The sequence below is a fragment of the Onychostoma macrolepis genome, chromosome 25 (assembly GCF_012432095.1).
Source record: "Onychostoma macrolepis isolate SWU-2019 chromosome 25, ASM1243209v1, whole genome shotgun sequence".
Lineage (NCBI taxonomy): Eukaryota > Metazoa > Chordata > Actinopteri > Cypriniformes > Cyprinidae > Onychostoma > Onychostoma macrolepis.
The window spans coordinates 20,559,546-20,586,071 of NC_081179.1; the positions used below are offsets into that span (position 1 = coordinate 20,559,546).

The following is a 26,526-nucleotide window of genomic DNA, read 5'->3' on the forward strand; positions in this document are numbered from 1 at the left end:
CATTTTTTGGCATAATAATGTTACCTGAAGAGAAAAAAAACACTATAGTACACAACCTGACAGTCTATCTGGAACAATGTAGTTGATTTTGTGATTTCCCGTGGAGATGTATTACAAACTTTAGTTTTATATCTTGAGTTTCTATTAAATAATTAAACAACAGCATAATAGCAATATTAAAAATCTAATAAAATCCTTCAAGACAAACTGAAAAAAAAAAATAATAAAAGGATTAAAGATTTTTGTCGCCTAGAATTGTCTTGTCAGTTAGGTGAAGACTTATTATTTTTATGATCGATGCTGCATGCATTTCTTTGTAGAACAAAAAAGGGTTTCATCGGGCGCACGCGCCTGGACTCAAGTTAACTTCCGGTCTGTGTTTGTTTATCTGTCTTGTTAGTGGCGCCGGCTACAAACACAGTTAAAGTTAAGAGTAATGAAGTTGGGCTCAGGTTGTTGTGCTGTGGGATGTGTTTCACATACATTTACTTATTTGTGGCGACCGCCACGATATCAAAACTGACCGATTTTCCAAAAGGCTTCGATGAATAAACATGAGCACGTAACGCACGTTTAAAATTCAAAATGAGGTGCAGGTGTTTTTATATCACTGTATTTCTGAAGGAACACTGTCTTTAGAAAATGTTCGATGTCATTTTCATTTCATCTTGCATGTTATATGCCTGATAAAGCAGCGTTTGTAAGCTCAGCGCTGCTTTGTGTAACGTACAGCCCAACAGCCGTTTCCGGGGAAACCTCTAGCTCTCCGCTTTAAAGCGCCTCCTGCTGGCAGAGAATGAATTTGCATTTTTAATAAGTCTGTCCAAGTAGTTATCGCTGCATCTCAGTCCGTATGATTTACGCAGCAAACATATTTTGCTTGTTATCAAAACATAATCTACTCTAGAGGGACTTAGCTGTTGTTACTGATTGTATTTGGATGTCTACCGGAGGTTAAGTTAGGGCCACAAAAGCGCGCATGCGCAATAACGTTTGTTTATGTTGTTGCCGTTAAAACCGTCTATATAAACGCTATATATACGCTACTTTAGTAGCGGTATTCAAACCAATAGGGGCGTTTTTATCCTGTTTTAAAATATAGAGGTCCACCTCTAAACGCCCAGGTTTGAAAACGCCCATAGCGTTCTGCATTTAGGTCTTTAATTTGTCCTTTCAGACGATCAAGTGATTCGTTCAAAAACACCACTACCTGACATCCGCATGCTGTAACCTTTCCAAATAAAACCATGCCTGCGTCCCAGTGTGCACACAATCCATCCTAAATTCTATGTGATATTAGTAATTTTAGTATACTATTTAGGGCAGATAGGGTGGATAGTAGGCTATGCACACTGGGACACAGGGATAATCTACATTACAAAGTTACTTTCTCGTCGACTCTTTCTCGGCTCATTTAATAAACATAAACGAGGCAGTTCAATGAATCATGAGTTACTGATTCACTGAATCTTTCAGACCGGTTGCGGTTGTGAATCTGATTCAAAAATCGATTCGTTCACAAATCGCGTTATTGTTCATTGGGGCGCATGTGGAGATCCATGCAAAATGTAAACAAGGAGTTTGGGATTCATAGATGGGATCCAATTTATCGCTAAATATTTTTTCACATTTAGCCAACATATTAGCTACTCATATGCACTAGGCAACAATTAGGCTAGATTTTGGACTGAAAAATGCCTAATGTTGGGTTTAGCATCCACAAATGTGATTGAAAACGTCTTTGTGAGTAGATTTGATCGATGCTTATCAATAACAGATTTATTTCCTTTTACCAACATGGATACATTCAGCACAGAAATAGATGGAGTTGTATTTCCGTGTAATGCTCTCTGTATTAACGCCAATATAGGACTTTTAACTTTACCATGAACGCATTAATAACTCAGATCAACAGAGCAGGCGAACAATGCAAGAGATTACTGGAACCTGAATTACTTTACACACAAAAGCACGTGTGTACAGATGTAACCCGCCCTCCCTGAGCCTTTTAAAGAATTTGATCACAGTCTTTCCTCATTAAACTGGACTGAAACATCGCCTTGGATTGTGTCGTTAAACTTCTAGAAAACATGCGCCTGGAAACACAATCGCACAGCGGACTTTTGCTGGTGGTCACATAAATGTATTGAATAAGTGAATATTGTGGGACGATGAAGAGAGCAGGTGAGTGCGTGTTTATTTTATTATTATTATTTTTTTAATTATTATTATTTTTATTTTTATTTACACATAATACACACCAAGTCACAACTACAACTATTTTAATTATACAATAAACTGATGGGTTATTTAAATAACGTGTCATTTAAAAGACAAATGTGAAAAGGATATCACAAGCTCACCACTTGTTTATTTTATGCTTGTTTGAATTCACTTTTTAAAAAGTATGACAGCTACAGTTCCAGTCTACCATATGTAGCTATTTGATGGATTTTTAAGTGTTATTTTAACGAAGTTAAATATTAGAATATGCATTATAATTCTCACTTACTTCCATTGAAGTTGGGGACTTTCCATGTACACTACAGAAGTACATTCTTGGAATGTAGTGATCAATGTAGAAACGGAAATGACAGCATCTTAAAGGTGCTTATGAGAACAACTTTCTGTTTTGGGATTTGATAGACTCCAAGCATATTTAATGTTTAGCTAATGTAACACTTAATGACATTTCCTAATTTTAAGAGTTAACAACTTAAAGAATATTTAGATATAATATTTGAAACATTTTAAAATGCATTTTTGGGGGGTAAGGCATTACAAATAATACAAAATATGTAATCAGATTACTTTTTACTTTAAAATGCATTACTTTTATATTTACAATGAAATATCTGAGTTACTTTTTCAAATAAGTAACACAAGTTACTTTTTCCCATTTATTCACTGACATCATTCCTGTCCCCATGTCAAGGAACTTGAAGTAACTTTTGGGCTTTTTGTTGTGTGTATATATACAGGTGCATCTCAAAAAATTAGAATATAGTGGAAAAAGTTTTTTTTGTTGGTAACTTACTTCAAAAAGTGAAACTTTCATATATTCAAGATTCATTACATGTAAAGTAAAACATTTTTTAAAAAAATGTTTGTTTTAATTTTGATTATTAGAGCTTACAGCTAACGAAAGTAAAAAAAAAAAAAAAAATCCAGTATCTCAAAATATTAGAATATTTCCTAAGATCAATCAAAAAAAGGATTTGCAAAACAGAAATGTTCAAGTTCTTTTGTATGTTCATTTATGCACTCAATACTTGGTCGGGGCTCCTTTAGCACAAACTCCAGCATCAGTGAGTTGTGGCATGGAAGCGACAGCCTGTGGCACTGCTGAGGCACTATTGAGCCTTCAGCTCGTCTGTATTGTTGGATCAACTGTTTCTCATCTTTCTCTTGAAAATATGGGGTTCAGGTCAGGCATGTTGGCTGGCCAATCAAGCACAGTAATATCATGGTCAGCAAACCACTTGGAAGTGGTTTTGTACTGTGGGCAGGTGCTAAAGTCCTGCTGGAAAAGGAAATCAGCATCTCCATAAAGCTTGTCAGTAGATGGAAGTATAAAGTGCTCCAAAATCTCCTGGTAGATGTCTGCATTAACTTTGAACTTGATAAAACACAGTGGACCAACACCAGCAGACGTCACTGCAGCCCAAATCATCTCTGACTTCGGAAACTTCACACTGGACTTCAAGCAGATTGGATTCTGTGCCTCTCCACTCTTCCTCCAGACTCCAGACCTTGATTTCCAAATGAAATGGAAAATTTACTTTTATCTGAAAAGAGGACTTTGGGCCACTGAGCATCAGTCCAGTTCTTTTTCTCTTTAGCCCAGGTAAGATGCTTCTGACATTGTCTCTGTTTCAGAAGTGGTTTGGTAGCCCTTTTCCTGAAGACTTCTGAGCGTGGTGACTCCTGATGCACTGACTCCAGCTTCAGTTCACTCCTTGTGAAGCTCTCACAATGCATTGAATATGCTTTGATACAGCACTCTGTGAACAGCCTCACCTTTCAGTAATGACCTTCTGTCACTTACCCTCTTTGTGGAGGGCGTCAATGATTGTCTTCTGGACCATTGCCAAGTCAGCAGTCTTCTCCATTATTGTGGTTTCAAAGAACAAGAGATACCCGGAATTTATACTGTAGGGATGGTCATTTATTCAAACTCAAATGTAAATATTCTAATATTTTGAGATACTGATTTTTGACTTCAAAATTAAAACAGAAAACTTTTGAAATGATTTACTTTACATGTAATGAATCTAGAATATATGAAAGTTTCACTTTTTGAAATAAGTTACCAAAAAAATATAAAACTTTTTCACAATATTCTAATTTTTTTAGATGTTACCTGTATATGTAAACAAATAAGCAAGCCCAGACCAGGTGACAAAAAGTAACGCAATTAGTTACTTTTTCATAGAGTGAAGCAATATTGTAATGCACTACTTTTAAAAGTAACTTCCCCCAACACTGGTAAAATATAACGTTTCAGGTAAAAAAAAAAAAGAAAAAACAACGCATAAATATGCAATTGATATTTACATACTTGGATTTTCTGATTGGTTTACACTGCAGTATATATGCAGTTGTTTGTTCTTGCTGGGGTCAAACTGAACCTTTAAAAGTGTCATCATTACTCTCCTGGATAAAAATCACATTTCCGAAAAGTATAGGCCTGTTCTTTCTTTGTGGTGAGATATATGTTAAATCTTAAAGGAACACTCCACTTTTTTTGGAAATAGGCTCATTCTCCAACTCCCCCAGAGTTAATAAGTTGAGTTTTACCGTTTTTGAATCCATTCAGCTGATCTCTGGATCTGGCGATAGCACTTTTAGCATAGCTTAGCATAGATCATTGAATCCGATTAGACCAGTAGCATCGCGTTCAAAAATGACCAAAGAGTTTTGACATTTGTCCTATTTAAAACTTGACTCTTCTGTAGTTATATCGTGTACTAAGACCGGCAGAAAATGAAAAGTTGCGATTTTCTAGGCCGATTTGGCTAGGAACTATACTCTCATTCCAGCGTAATAATCGCCGGAATGAGAGTATAGTTCCAGCCAAATCGGCCTAGAAAATCGCAATTTTCATTTTCCGCCGGATTCATTAATCGGATTCAATGATCTATGCTAAGCTATGCTAAAAGTGCTATCGCCAGACCCAGAGATCGGATGAATGGATTCAAAAACGGTAAAACTCAACTTATTAACTCTGGGGGAGTTGGAGAATGAGCCTATTTCCAAAAAAAGTGGAGTGTTCCTTTAATGTTAAAGAGTTCTTTTCCTTGTTCATATTTCTCTATGTGCTTTTCTTTTTCCTCTCAGCCCGTGATCAGAAACCACCTTTGGCACCAAAACCAAAGGTTCTCCCAGCACCGATGCAAACAGAACATCCACCTGCTTTAAAACTGTGTGTTTACCAGCATACCTCACCAGCTGTTAAATGCAAAGTTAAGCCTGATGTGGCACCAAAGCCATGCATCTCCAAACTTCCCCCTCCTGCTTTCAGTCCGAAACACCTCACATCCAAGGTTGGCCATCAAGCTGTTTCACAACAAAAGTCTGACATCACAAAGAACGTTGGTGCTTTAAATTTCAGAAATGAAACTCACACTAGCAACAAGCCAGAGTGGGATTACATCATTCCCATCTGCGTATGCAATGACCGAAACTGTGCCGATTGCTCACCGAAGGAAAACAACCAAAATGTTCGTCAACAAAGTCCTGATAAGTATAAGGCGAGCAAAACCGAAGGACCCGGAAAGAGCCCATTAAAACCTCCCTTGAGGACACCAGAAGAACAGAAGCATTTAGTGACACCTACTTTGTCAAAGTGTATTTCCGGACACAGTTCATCCAATAATAATCATTTCCATCCAACTGAAAAACCTCAGAAAACATCCCAGAACACAGAGCCTTTGAAGGCACATCAGAGAGGTTTAGAGATGCAAATGACCAGGAAGCACCAAAACAACATTGTCTCTAGTGTTAATTCATCTGCTGATAGGGATCCAGAAGCTCTAGAATGTCAACAAGCCATAAGTAGTGCGCAATATTGTCTGTCCACTACAAAGCCACCTAAAAAAGCACCACCAGTAGCCATGCAGCACAAAACTATGAAGGAACAATCCAGCATTGTTCTTCAGGAGTCAACAGGCCTCACCAAAAAAGAATTTACCGTCTTACCTGTTGATGTAAACAATCCAGATCCATTACGGAGAGAAAGTCCAAAGGTTAACATCAATGCTGTAAGACCTTCTAGAGAGAACAAAGATCCTCAGGCCTCAAGGGGTACGAAAAGCACCCAGTGCACCAGCCAGGGCGCTCCAACACCTGCCCCACGCCAGAAGACCCCTGGAATGCAACATAATAAAACCCAGGATGTTGGTGTACAGGGGACTGGAAAGAAAGCACAGAATCTGGATGTAACCCCTGAGGTCGTTGAGATCTTGGTATCAAGCAATAAGCACGTGAAGAAGTCGACCCAAAAACTTCGACCTGATGGCCACAGGCACGACAACATCGGGGCTACAGAGCTTTCAGCAGATAGGCTTCCTAAAAAGACACCAGCGTCCGAATCTCCACTAAGAAAGGATGGTCACATTGAAGGACATCTCCCTCTTGCAGCTGAGAAGAAGCAAGCAAGTCATGTGCCAAACAAGAAGACTCTCAAGCCGAAATCCAAGTCCTTATCGTCAGCAGACAACCGTAAACCCGATGGCCTCAAGAAGACCTCCTTTCTTAGGATCATGGACCTTGACCGTGGTAAAAAGGTGCCTAAGTTATCCATCAAGAGTGGACAGGCTGTCCATCTCGCTCCGGTTATGAACGAACAGTCAATGGACACAGAGAAAAGGCAGCACAAAATCTGCTCTCAGCAACCGATGCCACTGCAAAATGGACTCCCAGATGGACTGAATTTGAGGCAAGCAGTGAATGGGAACAAATTACGAATTGAGCAGAGGGTTGATGAAGTTATCCATGATGTCCATGCATATGAAGATATCGCAGAATATGAAAACCTGCCTGCTTTTAGCCCTGCAAAGGCACAGGATGCCAATAAATACCAATACCAGTCTTCAAAATATGAGGACGATTGTATTTATGAAGTTCCTGATGTGTTCCCAGAACACTGCGTAGATGCCAAAGAGCAGCAGTTTCTTGAAAGGTTAGTATGCATGAATATAGTGGTGTGCGATATTGACAAAAAATAATATCTCTACATTTTCTGGGATTTTATCGGTAACGATAATTAGACGATATTTTGCTGAGTGTGTTATTGAGTTAACTTATATTTTGCTTAAGTTTTTGGTATTCTTCATATTCAGTGTGGTGGTCAAATAGAAATTAATCTTTTCCAATGAGTTTAAATTGATTTTTACATTTTATGGGCATTTTTACTTTTATAAAGCCATTTTTCTATAAGTGTCCATTATCTTTTGAGTCACATTCTTACATTTAATCATAAGACATTTGGGCTATTACCAAGCAAATGAAATCAGTATCAACAAAATTAATGTTTGCAATGCAGAGGAAACATAGACGCTGTATCTGAAGTGGCATTTAGATGTATTTACACACTACGGTTTAATACAAGACATGAATGCATTTAACCTGCAATTACAAATGAATAAATAATGTTTTGATATATTAATCATAAAACGTTGAATAAATACTTTAAATGTGAAATTAAAACCGCCAGTTGGTGGCAGCAAGTCACTGTTAATAAGTGAGTCCTTGCGATTAAACCAAATAATTTAAACGGTTGATTTATTCAGGAACGAAACACCATAATGTTGCTCAGAGATGCAAAACAGCATTGTGGCTGTGTTTGGAATTACTTTTGTTGTCGAAATAGCGCAAAAACAGGAAATATAGTGTCTAAAACGTATGTCTTGAATTTGTGATCATTCTAAATGTATTTTAATAGATTTGAATCATGCAGTGAAAGAACACACTGTAAATGCGTATCCACACTAGTCTAGACTTCATCACGTAATGTATGCGTGCACTCTGTAGGTGCGTTTTGTTTGGTTTTTGCAAAATACTCGATAATGTCAAATCGCACATCGTTAAAACAACAATTATTATATTACGACATATATCAATATATATATATATATATATATATATATATATATATATATATATATATCGCACACCCCTACATGGATATTAATTAAAAATTGTCCAATGTCTGCGGGTGTCCCGAGTTCGAATCCCGACTTGAGGACCTTTCCTGATCCTGCCCCCCTTGCTCTCTCACTTCGCTTCTTGTCACTTCTACACTGTCCTATTCTAAAGTCAGAAACCGCCATAAAAAAAAAAAAAAGTCCAATGCAGGTCAACCAATTATATTTATGTTTGAACTTATAGCCAATTTTTTTATTTTGTGAAAACACAGAATAGAAACTAAAAATTAAAAACTGAAAGATTTTTTTTTGTCAATGTTAAATAACTATTGCGATACTTGAATATAGACATGACAACATTATAATGTACAGTATGAAATATAGATATTTAAATTTTTGCACGAATAATTCATGAATTGAGTTGATTTGATTTGATTCCTGAATTTTAATTTAAAGGGGTCATATGACATTGTTAAAAAGAACATTATTTTTGTGTATTTGGTGTAATGCAATGTGTTTACGTGGTTTACAGTTAAAAAAACAACGCCTTTCTGAAGCACGTTGATTCCTACAAAGCTCATCGTTCTAAAAAGTGTGGTGTGCTCTGATTGACCAACTATCCAGTGCATTGTGATTGGCTGAATACCTCAAGCGCGTGACAGAAATGTCCCTCACCATATTTGGAAACACACGGCGTCTTAACGACATGGCGGCGGCGGCAACAATTCTACAGTGAGAATAAAAGTTAAGCATTCTTTCTTTGCCTAAACATTTGTGCGGTTTTATGCAAATCTTCCCACACAATGACGTATATTTGTGGGGGCGTGTTTAAATGAGGCGTTTTAGGAAGGCGTGGATGAGTCTTAACTTTTAGAAAGAATATCTCTTTTTGCGACTTTACGGATCTTATCTATGCACGAACAGCTTGTAACACTCCAAAGGCAAAGGAAAACATGAAATCATGTCATGTGACCCCTTTAAACAGTATGCAGAATTGCAATTTGATTTTGAATGTAAGGTAGAATTAAAATTAACCGAAATTTAAACAAATCAACTGTTAAAACTGTCTAGTAAAGCTAAGTTTGTCAAGATAATCTTTGATTGTATTGATGATTTTCTTTTTTTTTTTTTTGCGAAAAGGTTAAAGAAATATTGATGTTTACAGGGATGGAGATTTGTAGTTATTTTACATATATAATCATATTTACTAAATATTTTAACAACATATTTAGTAAATTCATATTCCAGTTATTCAAACGCCAATTCCACTTCCTTTGGGTTTTATCCAATTAGATTAAATTTCACACTTATGAATTGAAAAGGAGACAATTCTTTAATTATTTTGTATAGATTTTTTTAAATACAAAATAAACTAATATATTAAAAAATCACTATCACCCATCTGATTTTAAAATAACCCAATTTTTAATTAAAGTTTCATATCAATCACAAAAATTAACTGGACATTAGCCAGGGATAATTTGACAGACGGTCAAATTCGGTTTAGGACTGTCTTTCTTGTTTACACTGCAATAATTAGACACTTGCTGGCTGACAGCACCAACAAAACATAAGGTCGATACGAACTTGAAAACATTTTTTGTTTGGTTTATGTGACGCACCCATTCGACATGGAATCTGAAGAATGGCCACTGCATTCTGAACAGGTGTTGCTGAATGATTTCACATTTGACCTACATCTAATGCATACTACAAATTCTGAGTCTTTACTATCAACTCTTCTGGTTCTGTAGCAGTTATGGTGGGAAGAGGGGAAATTTGGTGATGTGTTCATGACAGCTCTTCAGTTCCTCTCACATTCCTTTAAAATCTGAGAGGCCTTTTGATTTCTTTCCAGAAATGTGTTGGAAGAAGTGCAGAAAGTGGATGATACGCATTCAGAAGAAGATGAAGGCAGCTCAGAAGATGAGGATAACAGTGTCAATAGAGAAAAACAGGTACTGTATTCACATTATTAAGAAATGTTATGAATTCTACTAACACTTTATAAGATATAACACTTCATTGATCCTAAAAAAAGAAACGTTATATGTTTAGTATAGTGTAGTTTATTTATTTATAAAGCACATTTAAAAACAACAGGATTTGCAACCAAAGTGCTGTACAACAAATATAAAACAAAGTAAAAAAAAATATATACCCAATCAAGACAAACAAAGGGACAAATAAAATTTTACACACTCAAACAGAATTAAAACATACAGAATAAAAATGGGTTTTCAAAGAGGATTTAAACAAAGAAATAGAAGGGGAAGATCTTATGTGGAAGGGAAGACTGTTCCAGAGCCTAGGAGCTGCCACAGCAAAAGCCCAGTCGCCTTTAGTTTTAAAATGTGAACGAGGGACTGAGAGAAGAAATTGACTAGACGACCGAAGAGATCTAGAGGTGGAATGCGGAATGAGGAGATTACAAATATACTGGGGAGCACAACCAAAAGATTTATCAAAAGACAACGTAGGACCAAGGTTTCTAACACAGTCGCATACATTTGATGACAGGGGGCCAAGCTACTTGACAATGCCAGAAGACACAGCTGTTGGACCAAAAACCATGATTTCAGTTTTATCATTATTTAACTGTAAAAAAAAATTCAAGTCCATCCAGCATTTAACGTCCTGAAGACATGCAAACAGATTAGACATATAACAGTTATTGTTTATGGAAAATAAAGTTGAGTGTCGTCGGCATAGAGATGATATGCTAAATTATGTTTCTGAAAAATATAACCGAGTGGAAGCATATATAAGGAGAAAAGGAGAGGACCCAGAATAGAGCCCTGCGGAACACCGTAGGAGATTTGAGCCCGAGATGAGAAACAATTCCCCAAATTCATGGAAAAAGATATAAATTTATAGAAATATTACAGAACAGGATATACAAAGTATATAAACACTTTTTATACATAGTTTACTTATTTAATCAGAGCTAAATAGTTATTTTTGATGGTAATGTTTTTATTTTTTTGTCTAGACTGAAGCGAAGAAAACCAAGGCTGCACACATTGTAAATGAGATCTCGTCTTCAGAGAAAATGTAAATCTTGTTCGCAAAAATTCAATAACTTAAGTTTTATTTGCATAAATCCTTCCTTTTGATATTTGTATTCTTTCTTAAAATTCTCATTATTGTACTTTTTCTCTATTTATTTCCAGATTTGTGAAAGTGCTGAAGCTCCTCCATGTAGTAAGTGTTCTCTATGACTTGAGTTGATTTAGGCACAATCACGTTAAGTAGCAGCCATTACGTAATGTCCCATGTAAAGCCCTGCATTTGCACCTGTTTCATGAAATGTGAGTAAATCAGTCACATGGGCTCTTTTCCAAATCTGATTTTTAATGCTTCATCTGCTTCTTACACATTATTAGTGAAAGCAGACTGACTTGCAGTAGCATTAATGCAATGAATATATTAGTTTCTCAGTATTTTTGTCACCATTTTTTGGTAGCATCAAAGTAGCAAGCTGCTTTTTTCATTCAGCTGTTAGAGTAGACTAACTAGTTTTATCTGATTGGCTGCTACACAACTGCTACAGCAAGAGTCATATACATTTATATGAACATACTTTACTGTTTGGGATAGGAAGATTTAAAAAAAAAAAAAAAAAGAAAAGAATTAAATCATTTTGTTTAGGAAAGACACATTAACTTGATCAAAAATTACAGTAAAAACTTACATTTTTACAAAAAAAAATGCTTTGAATAAATTTTCAAATTACAAATTTATTGTTCATCAAAAAAAATTGACGAACAAAATCCCAGTTTTAACAAAAAATTAAGCAGCAAAAGTGTTTTTAACATTGATAATAATCAGAAATGTTTCTTGAGCAGCAAATCAGCACATTAGAATGATTTTTGAAGGATCATGTGACACTGAAGGCTGACTCGGAAAGAAATTACATTTTAAAATATAAAATTTTAATTCAAATAAAAAAATGTATACATATATACACTCTAAGAAAGGTAAAATAGGGCAACATTTACTGTGTTAATATGAAGGAATGAATTATTCACGACCCGTATTTTGAATTATGCATTTAATTGTTGCATTTTTAGGGTTAAAGGAAATGTCTGTAAACTTGACTGATATTTCCTTGCAGAAAATTACAAGCACCTTTTCTGTTTTTCTAACACTGTACTGCCAAGATGTACCAAAAAGGGGGCATTTCCACCCTCTTTCTGACCTGTAGAATTAAGCAGCCCATTTTAATTAGCAACAATGCTAATAACTTTGAAGCAGGTTTGTGTGGAGTCTGTTAGGTACAAATCAGTTCTGGGTAAATAAAACCAGTTTAGGCATTGTTTTCGTAAAGGAAGAGTTCACCCTTATTTACTCGCCCTCGTGCCATTCCAAACCCGTATGAATTTAGTGTATTTCTTCTTGTGTGAGGGGAACCAATATGGAATATACTAGTAAAATAATGAGAAAAATATGGGAACTGGGTCTGCCAGGCTCCAATTAATTGAGCTAATTTGAACTATTATGATACCTTTATTGTGTTAAGTTACAAAGACTTTGGCAATTATCAGAGCTTTTGGTTTTACTGATGGTAAAAGGTCTTTGTAATAGCATCTAAAATAATGGTTTCATTTTCTATAATTTTAATATCACTTCCTTTTGCCCTGCAGGATTTTCGTGACGCGGTACTGAAGGCCTCCTGTCAGGCGGGGAAACCTGTAATCGACGAGCGAGTCTTGAACCAGATCTTGTGTTATTTGCCGCAGCTGTATGAGCTCAATTGTGACCTGTTGAGAGAGCTGGAGGAACGGGTTGCTCACTGGTAATAAAAACATCAACAAACCATCAGAAAGTAACAGTTCTGCATACCTTCTTATTTATATTGAAATGCTGGGAAGTCAGTAGCTACAGTGTGTTTATAGGTCACAGTTTCATGGAAAATGTCACTGTAGAACTATAAATAAATTTATGTTTGATACTTATGTAATAGCTAAGCTAGACAAAGGAATTTGCTTTATTAGTCAATGGCATATGTGACCCTGGAGCACAAAACCAGTCATAAGTAGCACAGGTATATTTGTAGCAATAGCCAACAATACATTGTATGGGTCAAAATTATCGATTTTTCTTTTATGCCAAAAATCATTAGGATATTAAGTAAAATATCATGTTTCATGAAGATATAGCCTATTGTAAATTCCCTACCGTAAATATATCAAAATGTAATTTTTGATTAGTAATATGCATTGCTAAGAACTTCATTTGGACAAATTTAAAGGCAATTTTCTCAATATTTTGATTTTTTTGCACCCTCAGATTCCAGATTTTCAAATAGTTGTATCTCTGCCAAATATTGTCCGATCCTATCAAACCTTTCATCAATGGAAAGCTTATTTATTCAGATGATATATAAATCTCAGTTTCAAAAAATTGACCCTTATGACTGGTTTTGTGGTTCAGATATAAGAGTGACATTTAAAATCCAGTTTAAAACAAATGTGTCAAGTTTTAGAAATGTACTCTTTGTACTAATGTTGGCTCATATTCAAGATAAATTAACTAAAATATTAATTAAAATATTTAATAAATATGTAATAAATATTCAATTTATTAAATGTGATGTGGTGTAAACAAAACAAAACAAAACAAAAAAAACATTTTTCAAGGTAAAATGTATTTTCATTTATTTAAAAACAATTATCATGTTTAAAGTCACACTACATTACATTTAACAACCTGAACTAATAAAAATAATAATAATAATAAATTGTTTAAAAAATTTAAACTGTCTTTATAGAACAGGTGTTTTTTAAAGTCAGTGTATGTATTGATCAATTTAATAGATGCTGTAATAGAATATAAACATCATATCATTGACCCATATAATATCTGGGGTTAATTTTATCATTTTAATTTTATTGTCAGAAAACTAGATTTGACTAGTTACTGAAATATAACACTTCAAGAGTTTAATAATGTTAATATTTAAAAATGTATATTCTTTTAACATCTACTCACATTCCAAACTCGTATGACTTTCTTCCGACACAAAATAAGAAACTTTAATTGCTCCTTTCCATGCAGTTACAATGAAAAGGACTGCAGCTTTCAAGCTTCAAAAAGGAACCAAATGCGCAATAAAATATCATAGAAATAGTCTAAATGATTCTTGCACTGTTTTCCTAATTTCTAAAGCAATATCATAACTTTCTATGGAAAACATCCTGAAATTTAACTTGTTATTCACTGTATATTTTGACATCTGCAGTAGCCCTTCTTGACAATTAGCAATGTTCTTTTGAGTCTGAATCAAATGACTCTGTCTGAATGATTCGTTCACAAATTGAACTGATCAGTTTCTCGTTAAGAGCAACCAGCACATTCTTCAAAATATATATTTTTTGTGTTCCACGGATGAAAGAACATCATGCAGGTTTGGAACAGCATAAATGATGCCAGAGAGTATTTTTATGTGAACTATTTAGAGATGTTTCCTTGTTCAAACAGGAATGAGCATTGTGGTGTAGCAGACATATTTGTGAAGAAAGGCCCTTATCTGAAAATGTACTCCACTTATATCCGCGAGTTCGACAAGAATGTGGCCCTTCTAGAAGAGCATTGCCGGAAAAACCCAGCGTTTGCCAAAGCCGTCCGAGAGTTTGAGGTGACAGAACCACTCTGACCTGTTTGTTCAGTTCACTTCAGACAGTAGTAACCAAGATGGTCTAGTTTGTGTGAACGGCAGTCTTTGTAATGATGTGAATGGTCTATTGGGTTGATTTGTATTTTTCTTTTTTTACATTCTTAACAATTTCTCTGAAAATGTCCCTCTGGCCATCATCTGCCTTTCTCTTTCTCTCTCACTGATACAGAGCCTTCCATGCTGTGCAAACCTGGCAGTGAAACATTACATGCTGAAACCCATCCAGAGGATTCCACAGTATCAGCTGCTCCTTACCAGTGAGGATCCACTTATGAGTTCATGTCAATGCTTTTTTAAAATGCATTGCAGTTGCTAAGGTGTTCTGAGTAGTGTTTTAAAACATTACAGTTGCCATGGTATTATGAATGGTTGCTGGGGTGTTGCTATGTAGTTTCTAAGGTGTTCTGAGTAGTGTTTTAGAACATTACAGTTGCCTGGATATTGTGGGTGGTTGCCAGGGTGTTGCTACGCGGTTGCTAAGGTATTGTGAGTAGTTTTTAACACGTTACAGTTGCCAGGGTGTTGCTATGCAGTTGCTAAGGTGTTCTGAGTAGTTTAACACATTGCAGTTGCCAGGGTTTTGTGGGTGGTTGCCAGGGTGTTTCATGCAGTTGCTAAGGTGTTCTGTGTGTGTTTTAACACATTGCAGTTGCCAGGGTATTGTGGGTGGTTTCAGGGTGTTACTAAGCGGTTGCTAAGGTGTTCTGTGTGTGTTTTAACACATTGCAGTTACCAGGGTATTGTGGGTGGTTGCCAGGATGTTGTCATGCGGTTGCTAAGGTGTTCTGAGTAGTTTTAACACATTACAGTTGCCCCAGGGCATTGTGGGTGGTTGCTAGGGTAGGGCAGTGATAGAATTTATAGTTGCCAGGGCGTTGCTGTGAAGTTGCTAAGGAGTTGTGAGTAGTTTAACACATTACAGTTGCCCCAGGGCATTGTGGGTGGTTGCCAGGGTGTTGCTATGTGGTTTCTAAGGTGTTCTGAGTAGTTTTAACACATTACAGTTGCCAGGGTATTGTGGGTGGTTTCAGGGTGTTGCTATGTAGTTCTAAGGTGTTCTGTGTGTGTTTTAAAACATTACAGTTGCCATGGTATTATGAATGGTTGCTGGGGTGTTGCTATGTAGTTTCTAAGGTGTTCTGAGTAGTGTTTTAGAACATTACAGTTGCCTGGATATTGTGGGTGGTTGCCAGGGTGTTGCTACGCGGTTGCTAAGGTATTGTGAGTAGTTTTTAACACGTTACAGTTGCCAGGGTGTTGCTATGCAGTTGCTAAGGTGTTCTGAGTAGTTTAACACATTGCAGTTGCCAGGGTTTTGTGGGTGGTTTCCAGGGTGTTGCTATGCGGTTGCTAAGGTGTTCTGTGTGTGTTTTTAACACATTGCAGTTGCCAGGGTATTGTGGGTGGTTTCCAGGGTGTTACTAAGCGGTTGCTAAGGTGTTCTGTGTGTGTTTTTAACACATTGCAGTTACCAGGGTATTGTGGGTGGTTGCCAGGATGTTGTTATGCGGTTGCTAAGGTGTTCTGAGTAGTTTTTAACACATTACAGTTGCCAGGGTATTGTGGGTGGTTGCTAGGGTAGGGCAGTGATAGAATTTATAGTTGCCAGGGCGTTGCTGTGAAGTTGCTAAGGAGTTGTGAGTAGTTTTTAACACATTACAGTTGCCCCAGGGCATTGTGGGTGGTTGCCAGGGTGTTGCTATGTGGTTTCTAAGGTGTCCTGAGTAGTTTTCTAACACATTACATTGCCAGGGTGTTTCTATGCAGTTGCTAAGGTGTTCTGAGTAGTGTTTTAAAACATTACAGTTGCCATGGTATTATGAATGGTTGCTGGGGTGTTGCTATGTAGTTGCTAAGGTGTTCTGAGTAGTGTTTTAGAACATTACAGTTGCCTGGATATTGTGGGTGGTTGCCAGGGTGTTGCTACGCGGTTGCTAAGGTATTGTGAGTAGTTTTTAACACGTTACAGTTGCCAGGGTGTTGCTATGCAGTTGCTAAGGTGTTCTGAGTAGTTTAACACATTGCAGTTGCCAGGGTTTTGTGGGTGGTTTCCAGGGTGTTGCTATGCGGTTGCTAAGGTGTTCTGTGTGTGTTTTTAACACATTGCAGTTGCCAGGGTATTGTGGGTGGTTTCCAGGGTGTTGCTATGCGGTTGCTAAGGTGTTCTGTGTGTGTTTTTAACACATTGCAGTTACCAGGGTATTGTGGGTGGTTGCCAGGATGTTGTTATGCGGTTGCTAAGGTGTTCAGAGTAGTTTTTAACACATTACAGTTACCAGGGTATTGTGGGTGGCTGCTAGGGTAGGGCAGTGAGAGAATTTATAGTTGCCAGGGCGTTGCTGTGAAGTTGCTAAGGAGTTGTGAGTAGTTTTTAACACATTACAGTTGCCCCAGGGCATTGTGGGTGGTTGCCAGGGTGTTGCTATGTGGTTTCTAAGGTGTCCTGAGTAGTTTTCTAACACATTACATTGCCAGGGTGTTTCTATGCAGTTGCTAAAGTGTTCTGAGTAGTTTTTAACACATTATAGTTTCCAGGGTATTGTGGGTGGTTGCCGAGGTGTTGCTATGCGGTTGCTAAAGTGTTAGGAGTAGTTATTATAACACATTACGTTGCCAGGGTATTGTGAGTTGCCAGGGCGTTGCTGTGCGATTGTTAAGGTGTTGTGAGTAGTTTTTAACACATTACAGTTGCCAGGGTATTGCTATGCTGTTGCTAAGGTGTTATGAGTAGTTTTTAGCCATTGCGCTACAGGTGTCAGGGTGTTTCTATGTGTTTTCTAAGGTGTTCTGTGTGTTTTCTATTGCATTACAGTTTCCAGGGTATTGTGGGTGGTTGCCAGGGTGTGACTATGCTGTTGCTAAGGTGTTCAGAGTAGTTTAACACATTGCAGTTGCCAGGGTATTGTGGGTGGTTGCCAGGATGTTGTTATGCGGTTGCTAAGGTGTTCTGAGTAGTTTTTAACACATTACATTTGCCAGGGTATTGTGGGTGGTTGCTAGGGTAGGTAGGTTGCCAGGGTAGGGCAGTGAGAGAATTTATTTCATATGCAAGTGTGAGCTTGTGAATCAGAATAGAATACCTGGCCATACAAATCACTAAGAACAAGAGAACAGCAAACACCACAAATAAAGACACTCACTTTCAGTGACCGGTAACATCCAAACATCTGAACACAAGAGCGACACCTTTTCAGAAGAGCATTTTTTGTGTGATATGTCAGTTGTATGCATTAGTTTTACACCTAATCAGCTTTGAGAAAGCAGAAGTCTGAGCCGCATGTTCCTGCATGTTTGTGTTGTGTAAGCAGTTCAGGCTTAATGCTGCAAAAAATGTGAACAATGTATGTAATAATACAAATGCATTGATTACATAAATGTGTTAAAACTAAGGATTATTCTAGCTCTTCATAATTACATTAATCAACTTTATGAAATTGTTAGAAACTAAAGGCACCGTTATCATGGAAAACAATCAGCACTTGCAACACATAGCTACGTTTGATGAGATAAACTTTGTGAGTGGAAATGTGATAAAAATCAGCTAGTGAAATGGCTTAATGACAACTTCGAATAGTTTATTATCCAAAGTGTTCTTTTTGTATAAGTATACATTTAAGATATTTTTAAATATACTGTACACCTGTACTATTTTTCCTTAGGTTATCTGAACAATCTAGATGAAGAATCGCCAGACTACAAAGATGCAGAAGGTGAAAATAAATGGTTTTATTAGGCACACAATAAATCTCAATCTTCCATTATATGATATATAAACAATATCCTTATACATGTTTACAGCTGCCCTAATGATAGTAAAGGAGGTGGCTAATCATGCGAATGAAATCGTAAGGCACGAGGTAATTCAGAATCATTTTTTTTTTCGTTTCTAAAAGAGCTATACATACAATATCTTATGCTTTTTGTTAAATTTTGAGGAATGTGAGATGTGGTTTTTACGCAGGATAACAGCCAGAAGCTCTATGAGGTTCAGTGCCGCCTGACTGGGAATCATGTGATCGTCCAACCAGGAAGGGTACATTTACAACTGCTAATTCCTGTTGAACTGTTTTTAACCGTAAATGCTTGTAATATATTCATGTATGTTTTTTTAGGTTTTGTTAAAGGAAGGGATCTTGATGAAGCTCTCCAGGAAAGGGATGCAGCCTCGAATGGTCTTCTTAGTAAGTGACGGTCATCACACTGCTCATTCGGTTTTATTGAACATGACAATATTCACAATGCAACTTCTGTAATGAGGCTCTGTTCAGTGGGCGGGGCTTAATTTGACCTGTTAGGATTTAGTTGGATGTTAGAGTATGCTATTATTGGTTAGTATATTTTTTTCCCTTGGTTATTTTAACTGAAAAACAGTGAAAATAATGGAAAAGGTTTTTGAAAAGTTTGTTTTGTTGATTTTATGTTGACATGTTAATTTTGTTTTAAATTGATTCCATGTTGACTTCTGTTGGTTTTGATTTTGTTGGCTGCTCGGTTTTGTTTGATTTTTTTTTTTTTTTTGATTGGTCACTGGTTTTATTTGTTAATTTTATATTGACTTTTGTCAATTTTGATTGTTGATTTTGTTTTTTGTTGTTGTTAGTTCATTTTAGCTGTTTGATTTTATGTTTATTGTTGGTTGATTTTTATGGTGACTGTTGTTTTTGTTTGTTGTATGATATTATGTTTGTTTGTTTTTTATTTTGTTTATTGATTCTGTGTTGTCTTTTGTTGTTTGATTTTATGTTTGTTTGTTTTTTGTTTTGTTTGTTGATTTCATGTTGACACTTGTTAGTTTTGTTTTTGTGGATTGTTTTCCCTAATATTTCTGACGTAAAACCTCAAATATCTTTAATTTCCATTTCTTGCTCTAGAAAAATGTATTTCTTATTTCTTTTTGAACAGTTGAACGATAGTCTTCTGTATACCACGCCGGTAGCAACGGGTAATTTCAAACTGAACAACATACTGTCATTGGCTGAGATGAAGGTGAGATTTTTTGTTTATTTTGAAATTGTCACAGTAAAATGCAATCCTGCTTATTAATTTTTTTGTTTGTTTTGTTTTTACATGGATATTTTTGCATATTTACATACATTTCAGAATGTCTTATTATTTTCTATCATTGTCTGTATTACGCTCAGGTCAGTAAACCTAGTCAGGAGGGGTATCAGAATGAGCTGAACATTGAGAGTGTTGAACGATCTTTTATTTTATCTGCCAGGTGAGAATCTTTCCATAAAATGCTAAAATATTAAATATGCGTGTTGTTATGCAAATGTTTGTCCTATTTATTTTTTAATCCTTAAAGCGATAGTTCACCCAAAAATCATCATTTTCTGAGCCTCATATTGTTCCAAACCTATATGAAGGACTGTCTTCTCGGAAACATTAAACATATTTTGAAGAATATGTAAACATTTTTTGCCCGTGCGGTGAAACTTTAAAGTCAGTCATGTCCAAAACATTGAATGGACAAAAAAAAAACCATACATATCAAAATCAAAATATCTTCTCTTCAACAGAAGAACGTTATGCAATAAATGACCATTTTTGGTGAACTGAAAAAAAAAAGTATATTCAGTGTCCAAATTCTTATTATTCATCATTTACATTTATTTCATGCCCTGTAACATGAAATCCATACAATTTGTAATCCATATAATCCATGTACTTGTAATTCATACAATTGAATGTGTATGTTTCTGATCGATACACTCAAAGCTGTGGTTTTATCCTCAAAGCTCTGCTGCATGTCGAGATGAGTGGCTTCAGGCCATTTCCACCGCAATCGACGATTACACCAAGAAAGAGACCACATTCACCTCAGTTAGAAACCCTGAGATGGTAAACCATCTGATTGAAATGACCTGTAACTGAGTTTAAATCATAAACTTCATCATCATAATGCTTCATGTGCGCAATTTTGTAATCACCTTGCAATATTTTCCAGGCAACACAAGATGTTCTGGACAGCGGGGCCCAGCTGGGATCCAAAGCCCCGATATGGATCCCAGACCTGAGGGCCACTATGTGCATGATCTGCACCTGTGAGTTCACCCTCACCTGGAGACGCCACCATTGCAGAGCCTGTGGGAAGGTGAGATGATTTCCCTTAACAAAGACTCCATTCACACCTGATATTAACGCCCATCATGGGTAATCCGATCAGTGTAAAACATGTCCAATATGTGATCCAATCACTTGCACCTCTTTCCGAGGTCTAAATTTTAGAGAGAAATGTGAGCGAGTGAATAATGACAGCATGTTTGGATGAACTGTTCATTTATTACCAGGTGTAAACAGCAATCTATTTCAGAACAGGTTAGGTATGTTGTAATGTGTTATTTTTAAAAGTAACTTTCCCCAAAATGGGACCACAAAGTCTATGCTACTACTAGTCCACTTACAGTTTGTGTGAATATAAACACAAGAAGTCCATTTTAACTGAAACTTTCCAACTTGTAGATGTTAAATCAAGATTGAAAGAGTTGTCGGAAGCTTAGTAATGGTAACGTTGAAGTTGTACGATCGTGGTGTAGTTTGTTTGTAGTCTAACTTAAACTTATTTCTTCTGCTGATTGTATTTAGGCTACAAAATTCAGAGTTGTTGTGCTAATTTGTGAAGATTATCGTATATTAACAAAACGTGTAAGAATCATAAACTTTTGTTGGTCACACGGCTTATTTTCTGCAATTATCCAAAAGGCAATGGAAAATCGAATTGTCTTTTTGTTGAGGGGAAACATTGTATGATAATTCTAGCAACATGCTAATACATATAGCAATGTGTTATAACATGCTACCAACAAAAACAAGCTGACACATGCTAGCAACATGCTAAAACATATGCAACATACTAGGAACGGCTGAAAACATGCTTAAACACGCTCGCAACATGTTAGAACATAACTTCTAGAAACATGCATGCTAGCAACAAGCTAAAATATGCTTTGTTAAAACATGCTGAAAGTATGCTAGTAATACTTAGATGCTGGAACATAAAATAATATCTATCTATCTATCTATCTATCTATCCTGCCCAAAACACAATAGAAAATGTAATGGATTTAATGGTTATAATGGGAATTGTATTGGTTTTAATGGAAACTATAATGGTGTTTACTGGTATGTGATGGATTCTAATGGTGGGATGTTAAATCCTACTGGAAAAATGCCAAAAACACACTACAAAAATGAATTTTGTAATGGTTTTACTGGAAAAAGCTAATGGTTTATAATGGTATTTTAATGGAAACCATTGGAATTTCTGTGATGGTTTCTATTGGGCTTCTATTGTTTTTTTAGCAGGCTATCTATCTATCTATCTATCTATCTATCTATCTATCTATCTATCTATCTATCTATCTATCTATCTATCTATCTGTCTATCTATCAAATCTTTAAATCATAAGCTTCTAAAAAGTAAAAAATATCAAGGTGATACAACTGTCTTAAGTGATTAAGACAGTTGTATCACCTTAACATTTTATAAAGTATATAGTATTTATGAACTATTGATTCATATTAAAATGATTATATTCATATTACTTGAAAATACGTTTCACCTTACATAAATTTAAGAAAATATTTAAGGATCGTAAGGAATTAATAAGTAATTAATACTATTTTACTTGGTAGACACTCTAGCTGACACTTTAATAATCAATAAGTTTAAACTATTATGTAAAAGTTTTCCAAACCAACATGAACTTGGCAGATGTATTTGACATTTTCTAAATATTTTATTTTTATTTCCACATGCACCAGATTTCTTTCAGTCTCTCTGTCAGCTAGTAATTGTTCACTGCATGATGTTTGCGTGTGCTTATGCATGCATTTTTTTTCTCTTGGCATGTAGGTTGTGTGTCAGGCCTGTTCAACTAACAAACAGCCGCTGAAATATCTGAAGAATCACCTTGCGCGAGTTTGTGATCTCTGCTTCTCAGCTTTGCAGCAAAATAGTTCAGGTTCATGACACAAACACACTCACACAGAAACTGTCTGTTTGAAGCCTCTACCTATATTGACTTGTAATAAGAGCGTATTTTTATGTGTGTGTGATTACTAATATTAGGTGACCAAGTACCCAGTAATTCAACTCTGTCACCTACTGGCAAGTTGCCCGGTGCCTTTCCCTTCAGAAAGCAGAAGAAAATACCAGCAGCCCTTAAAGAGGTGATGATCCAAAGTCTGTCTTTTATATTCCAGTCAAAGCTAACCGAATCTAACCTAATATCATAAAGCCAGTTTCAGGTTTACAGTCTGTTAAGGGTTGTCTTGCTCCAGCCATTGAAGATCTTCTTGTGCTGCCTCTTGTACAGTTGATCAGACTATCTAAAAGACGTGTAATATGTGACGTATGATATGTAAATCTGTAATGATTGATGCTGTTTTATCAATGCAAACGTTATGTCTTTTTACAAGCATTTATGGCAGGTGAAAAACACACTCTGACCAATGTATAATTACATTTTTGTGGTTCCTGAAGCATTTGACAACCCTGTTTAACGAGGGGTGTTTTCTCTGTGGCGAGACAGTAGGCAGAACAAAATTTGGAGGAAAAAATAGACATAATAATATATGAAAAAACGTAGGCAAATCCAGAGATCAGTTCTCACTCAAAAACAATCATTGTTTTTGTGGAAGGCGTTGACACTTTCATTCAGCGTGGAATTAAATTGATCAGAAATGACAATAAAACATTTATAACCAGTGTTATAGTATAACCAGAAAATATAATCAGATAGAATTCAGCTATTTTAAATATCACTGCTTTTGCTGGAGTTTTGGTCAAATAAATGCTGCCTTAATGAGCTAAATATACTTTTACAGAAAGTCTTATATGTTAAGATTTTGCCTGTGTACATGTCAGTCAATTTAATCCATGCGTTTATTTCAGGTTTCAGCTAACACAGACGGCTCCTCGATGAGTGGCTACCTGGAGCGGACGAAGGCCAACAGAAAACAGTGGAAACGGTTCTGGTTTGTCATCATGAACAAAGTTCTGTACACTTACGCTGCAAGCGAGGTGAGGATATATAAACGGGGCCATTTAAATGAAGTAAATAGTGTCCATCTGTAGTTTTATGTAGACTTTGAAGCCAGTTTGAAATGATCAGGAGGTAAATGCTACTCTTATTGCTGGAGCTTCTGGTGTTTTGGAGTGATCGTATCAGTGATAGTGACTGGGTGGGTCTAGTTTCCAAACAGAAACAGCCATTGATGTGTAAACGAGGGCAATCATGTGTTAATGTGTTCGGGTTTCTGTCATCAAACACACAGCACACGAGAGAGCAGTTCTTCAGTTTAGTTTCATTTTTGATGTTTTTATAGTATCATTTTTGTTCTCATCAAAAGATAAAGGTAAATTTGATTTTTCATTAAATTAGCTTTTTAAATTAATTTTAGATTTATTTTTTGTAGTACAAATGATGCAGTAATATTTCTGGTTTATAACCACATATGTATCCAGTATTATTTATATGTAACCAGGCAGCTCATTGCATTTGATAAATATATTTTATACAGTATTATACATTTTTATTTATATTGCATTTTTACACTGCTTTTATTTATTGTATCCAGGACGTCGCAGCTTTGGAAAGTCAACCTCTTCTGGGATTTTCTGTCCGGACAGAGAAACCAGAATCGTCCTTGCATTTTAAACTTTATCACAAAGACACTTTGTACTACATCTTCAGAGCAAGTGACAACCAGATCTGTGACAGGTACAAGACATTTGAAACACTTCATGTTTTTGATATTTTTACCATTTCAATGCCACAATCATTTTTCTCCTAGATGGATTGAAGCGATCCAGGAAGCCACGGTTCTCTAACCCTCTCTTCCTCAACCTGTGACGTTTCCAGATCAGACCATCAGACACACACATACATTAAAACTGATTAAAATGAAGGCACACCACATTTGCATGTGCAGTTGCTACTATGAAGTGGTGCTTAAGTTGTTTTAAGTGTTGTGAAATGAGTGTTTTTAGTTATGAAATACTTCTCCATAACACATCTGATAATGCATTTGCATAATATACTACACTTTCTTTTATTATGCTGTTATATTTATGCTTTATGGCAAATACACTGTAACCAGTTGCATTTAATAAATGTATTTTTATACAATTTCATTTCAATATGTTTTCATTTTAGAATGTAGTCAGACCAAAAATTATTCAGACACCTGATATAATTGTTGATATTTTTTTACTAGGACACTTGAGTTCATTCATGTAAGTGAGGATAGCAAAATAAAATAAACTGTGACAAATCATAGCCAAAAATTATTTATACAGTGGACTATCAGTAAAACTGATAAACATTTGAGACCAAAAATTATTCAAGCACTTTGATCTGACCATGTTTTGCTTAAGTGTTTTTTCTTTAATTGCTAATGTGACCTTTTTACACCACAGACTGAACAAAATTAAGCATTGCTTGGTAATTGGTTGACCTAAACTGGTATTATCTAATTGTGTACTTCAATTTAACAGCTCAGTCACTGAGAAGTGGGACAAAACAGGGTGCAAAATGGAAAAAAATTATACCTTGTACTCAGACAAATTAAACTACATTTATGTATCCTATGTGTACTGAGATACTGAGCTATGCTTTGATACAACCTCCCAACTTTTCTCTTTTTTTTTTTTTTTTACAAAATGTGCTTTTTACCTTGAACTGTGTAATATAACTTTATCTTTAACAGCATTCAAGATGTTTTAACATTTCAAAACACATTCTCATGTTAGCAGACAGATCACACTTCCACATGTGACCAACAATTCATCAACAAATATAAAATATCATCATGAAATATTATCAAAATATTAATCTGACGGTGGTGACGAAAACCTGAAGCTGTAGTCATTTTAACTATCAAATACATTGAATCAATCAATTACCGTATTAAAACAAACACAACAAACAGTGAGTATGTTATTGTTTATAAAGCTTTTATTCAAGTCACATTTAAGTATTTTGATATATTACTGGAACACAACATGTTATGGTGTTGACAAATTGGGCATTTCTTTCACAAAACAAATGGAGTTCATGTAGTAGCCATTTTGTTTTTTGTTTTTCTGTTGATGCTAGATGCGAATGTAACCTGCTTTAGGTGAATAAAATGATCTGAATATTTCAAATAATTTCCTCAGAAACTGGAAGATGGTGTTGACATATCATGGTTGTGACCAAGAAATATTAACATTATGATTTAAAATGTCTGACAATCATGTACTCTGCGGAGGAAGATTGTGGTGAGGGGTCCTTTTAGAGTGACAGCTGCCCCTGATATTCCCTGCTTTTATTTTAATCAATGTCTGGCAGTGTTGACAAAAGTGGGGACGCAACTTTAAAACACCTTATGTGTCGCTGAAAAACAACCTTGCTTTGATATGAGATATAAGTGTTGCTTTTGATAAAACAAGGTCTTTTTCACCATTAAAAAACATTTTTGTCCATGTTATAGCATATGAATGATTGAACCCTTCACTGTTTTAGATGCAGTGAGAAGACAGTGTCATAAATTTCACATAATAATGATTATAAAATTAAACCGAAGGGGATAATTGTGTTAAATACATTCTATTATTAATCCCCATAACATTTACAATTGAAAATATATACATTTTTATTTTTAAACCTAATAGCAGTTACAGGACATTGTCCCACTTTTCAAGAACGACTG

General features: G+C 35.8%; 1 protein-coding gene across 1 annotated transcript; it reads left to right on the forward strand.

Moving 5' to 3' along the window:
* The first annotated feature begins 1,505 nt into the window (after window positions 1-1,505).
* LOC131534850 (FYVE, RhoGEF and PH domain-containing protein 6-like) lies at window positions 1,506-24,967 on the forward strand. The gene is made up of 21 exons (XM_058767930.1): window positions 1,506-2,184; window positions 5,341-7,183; window positions 10,006-10,105; window positions 11,140-11,201; window positions 11,321-11,351; window positions 12,794-12,945; window positions 14,631-14,787; window positions 14,996-15,083; window positions 18,486-18,536; window positions 18,625-18,683; window positions 18,788-18,859; window positions 18,939-19,007; window positions 19,729-19,812; window positions 19,968-20,047; window positions 20,568-20,670; window positions 20,777-20,923; window positions 22,685-22,793; window positions 22,901-23,001; window positions 23,726-23,854; window positions 24,412-24,554; window positions 24,628-24,967. Exons 1-21 carry the CDS (start codon window positions 2,172-2,174, stop codon window positions 24,662-24,664), a joined length of 3,630 nt encoding a protein of 1,209 aa, XP_058623913.1. The 5' UTR covers window positions 1,506-2,171; the 3' UTR covers window positions 24,665-24,967.
* The last annotated feature ends 1,559 nt before the right edge of the window (window positions 24,968-26,526 follow it).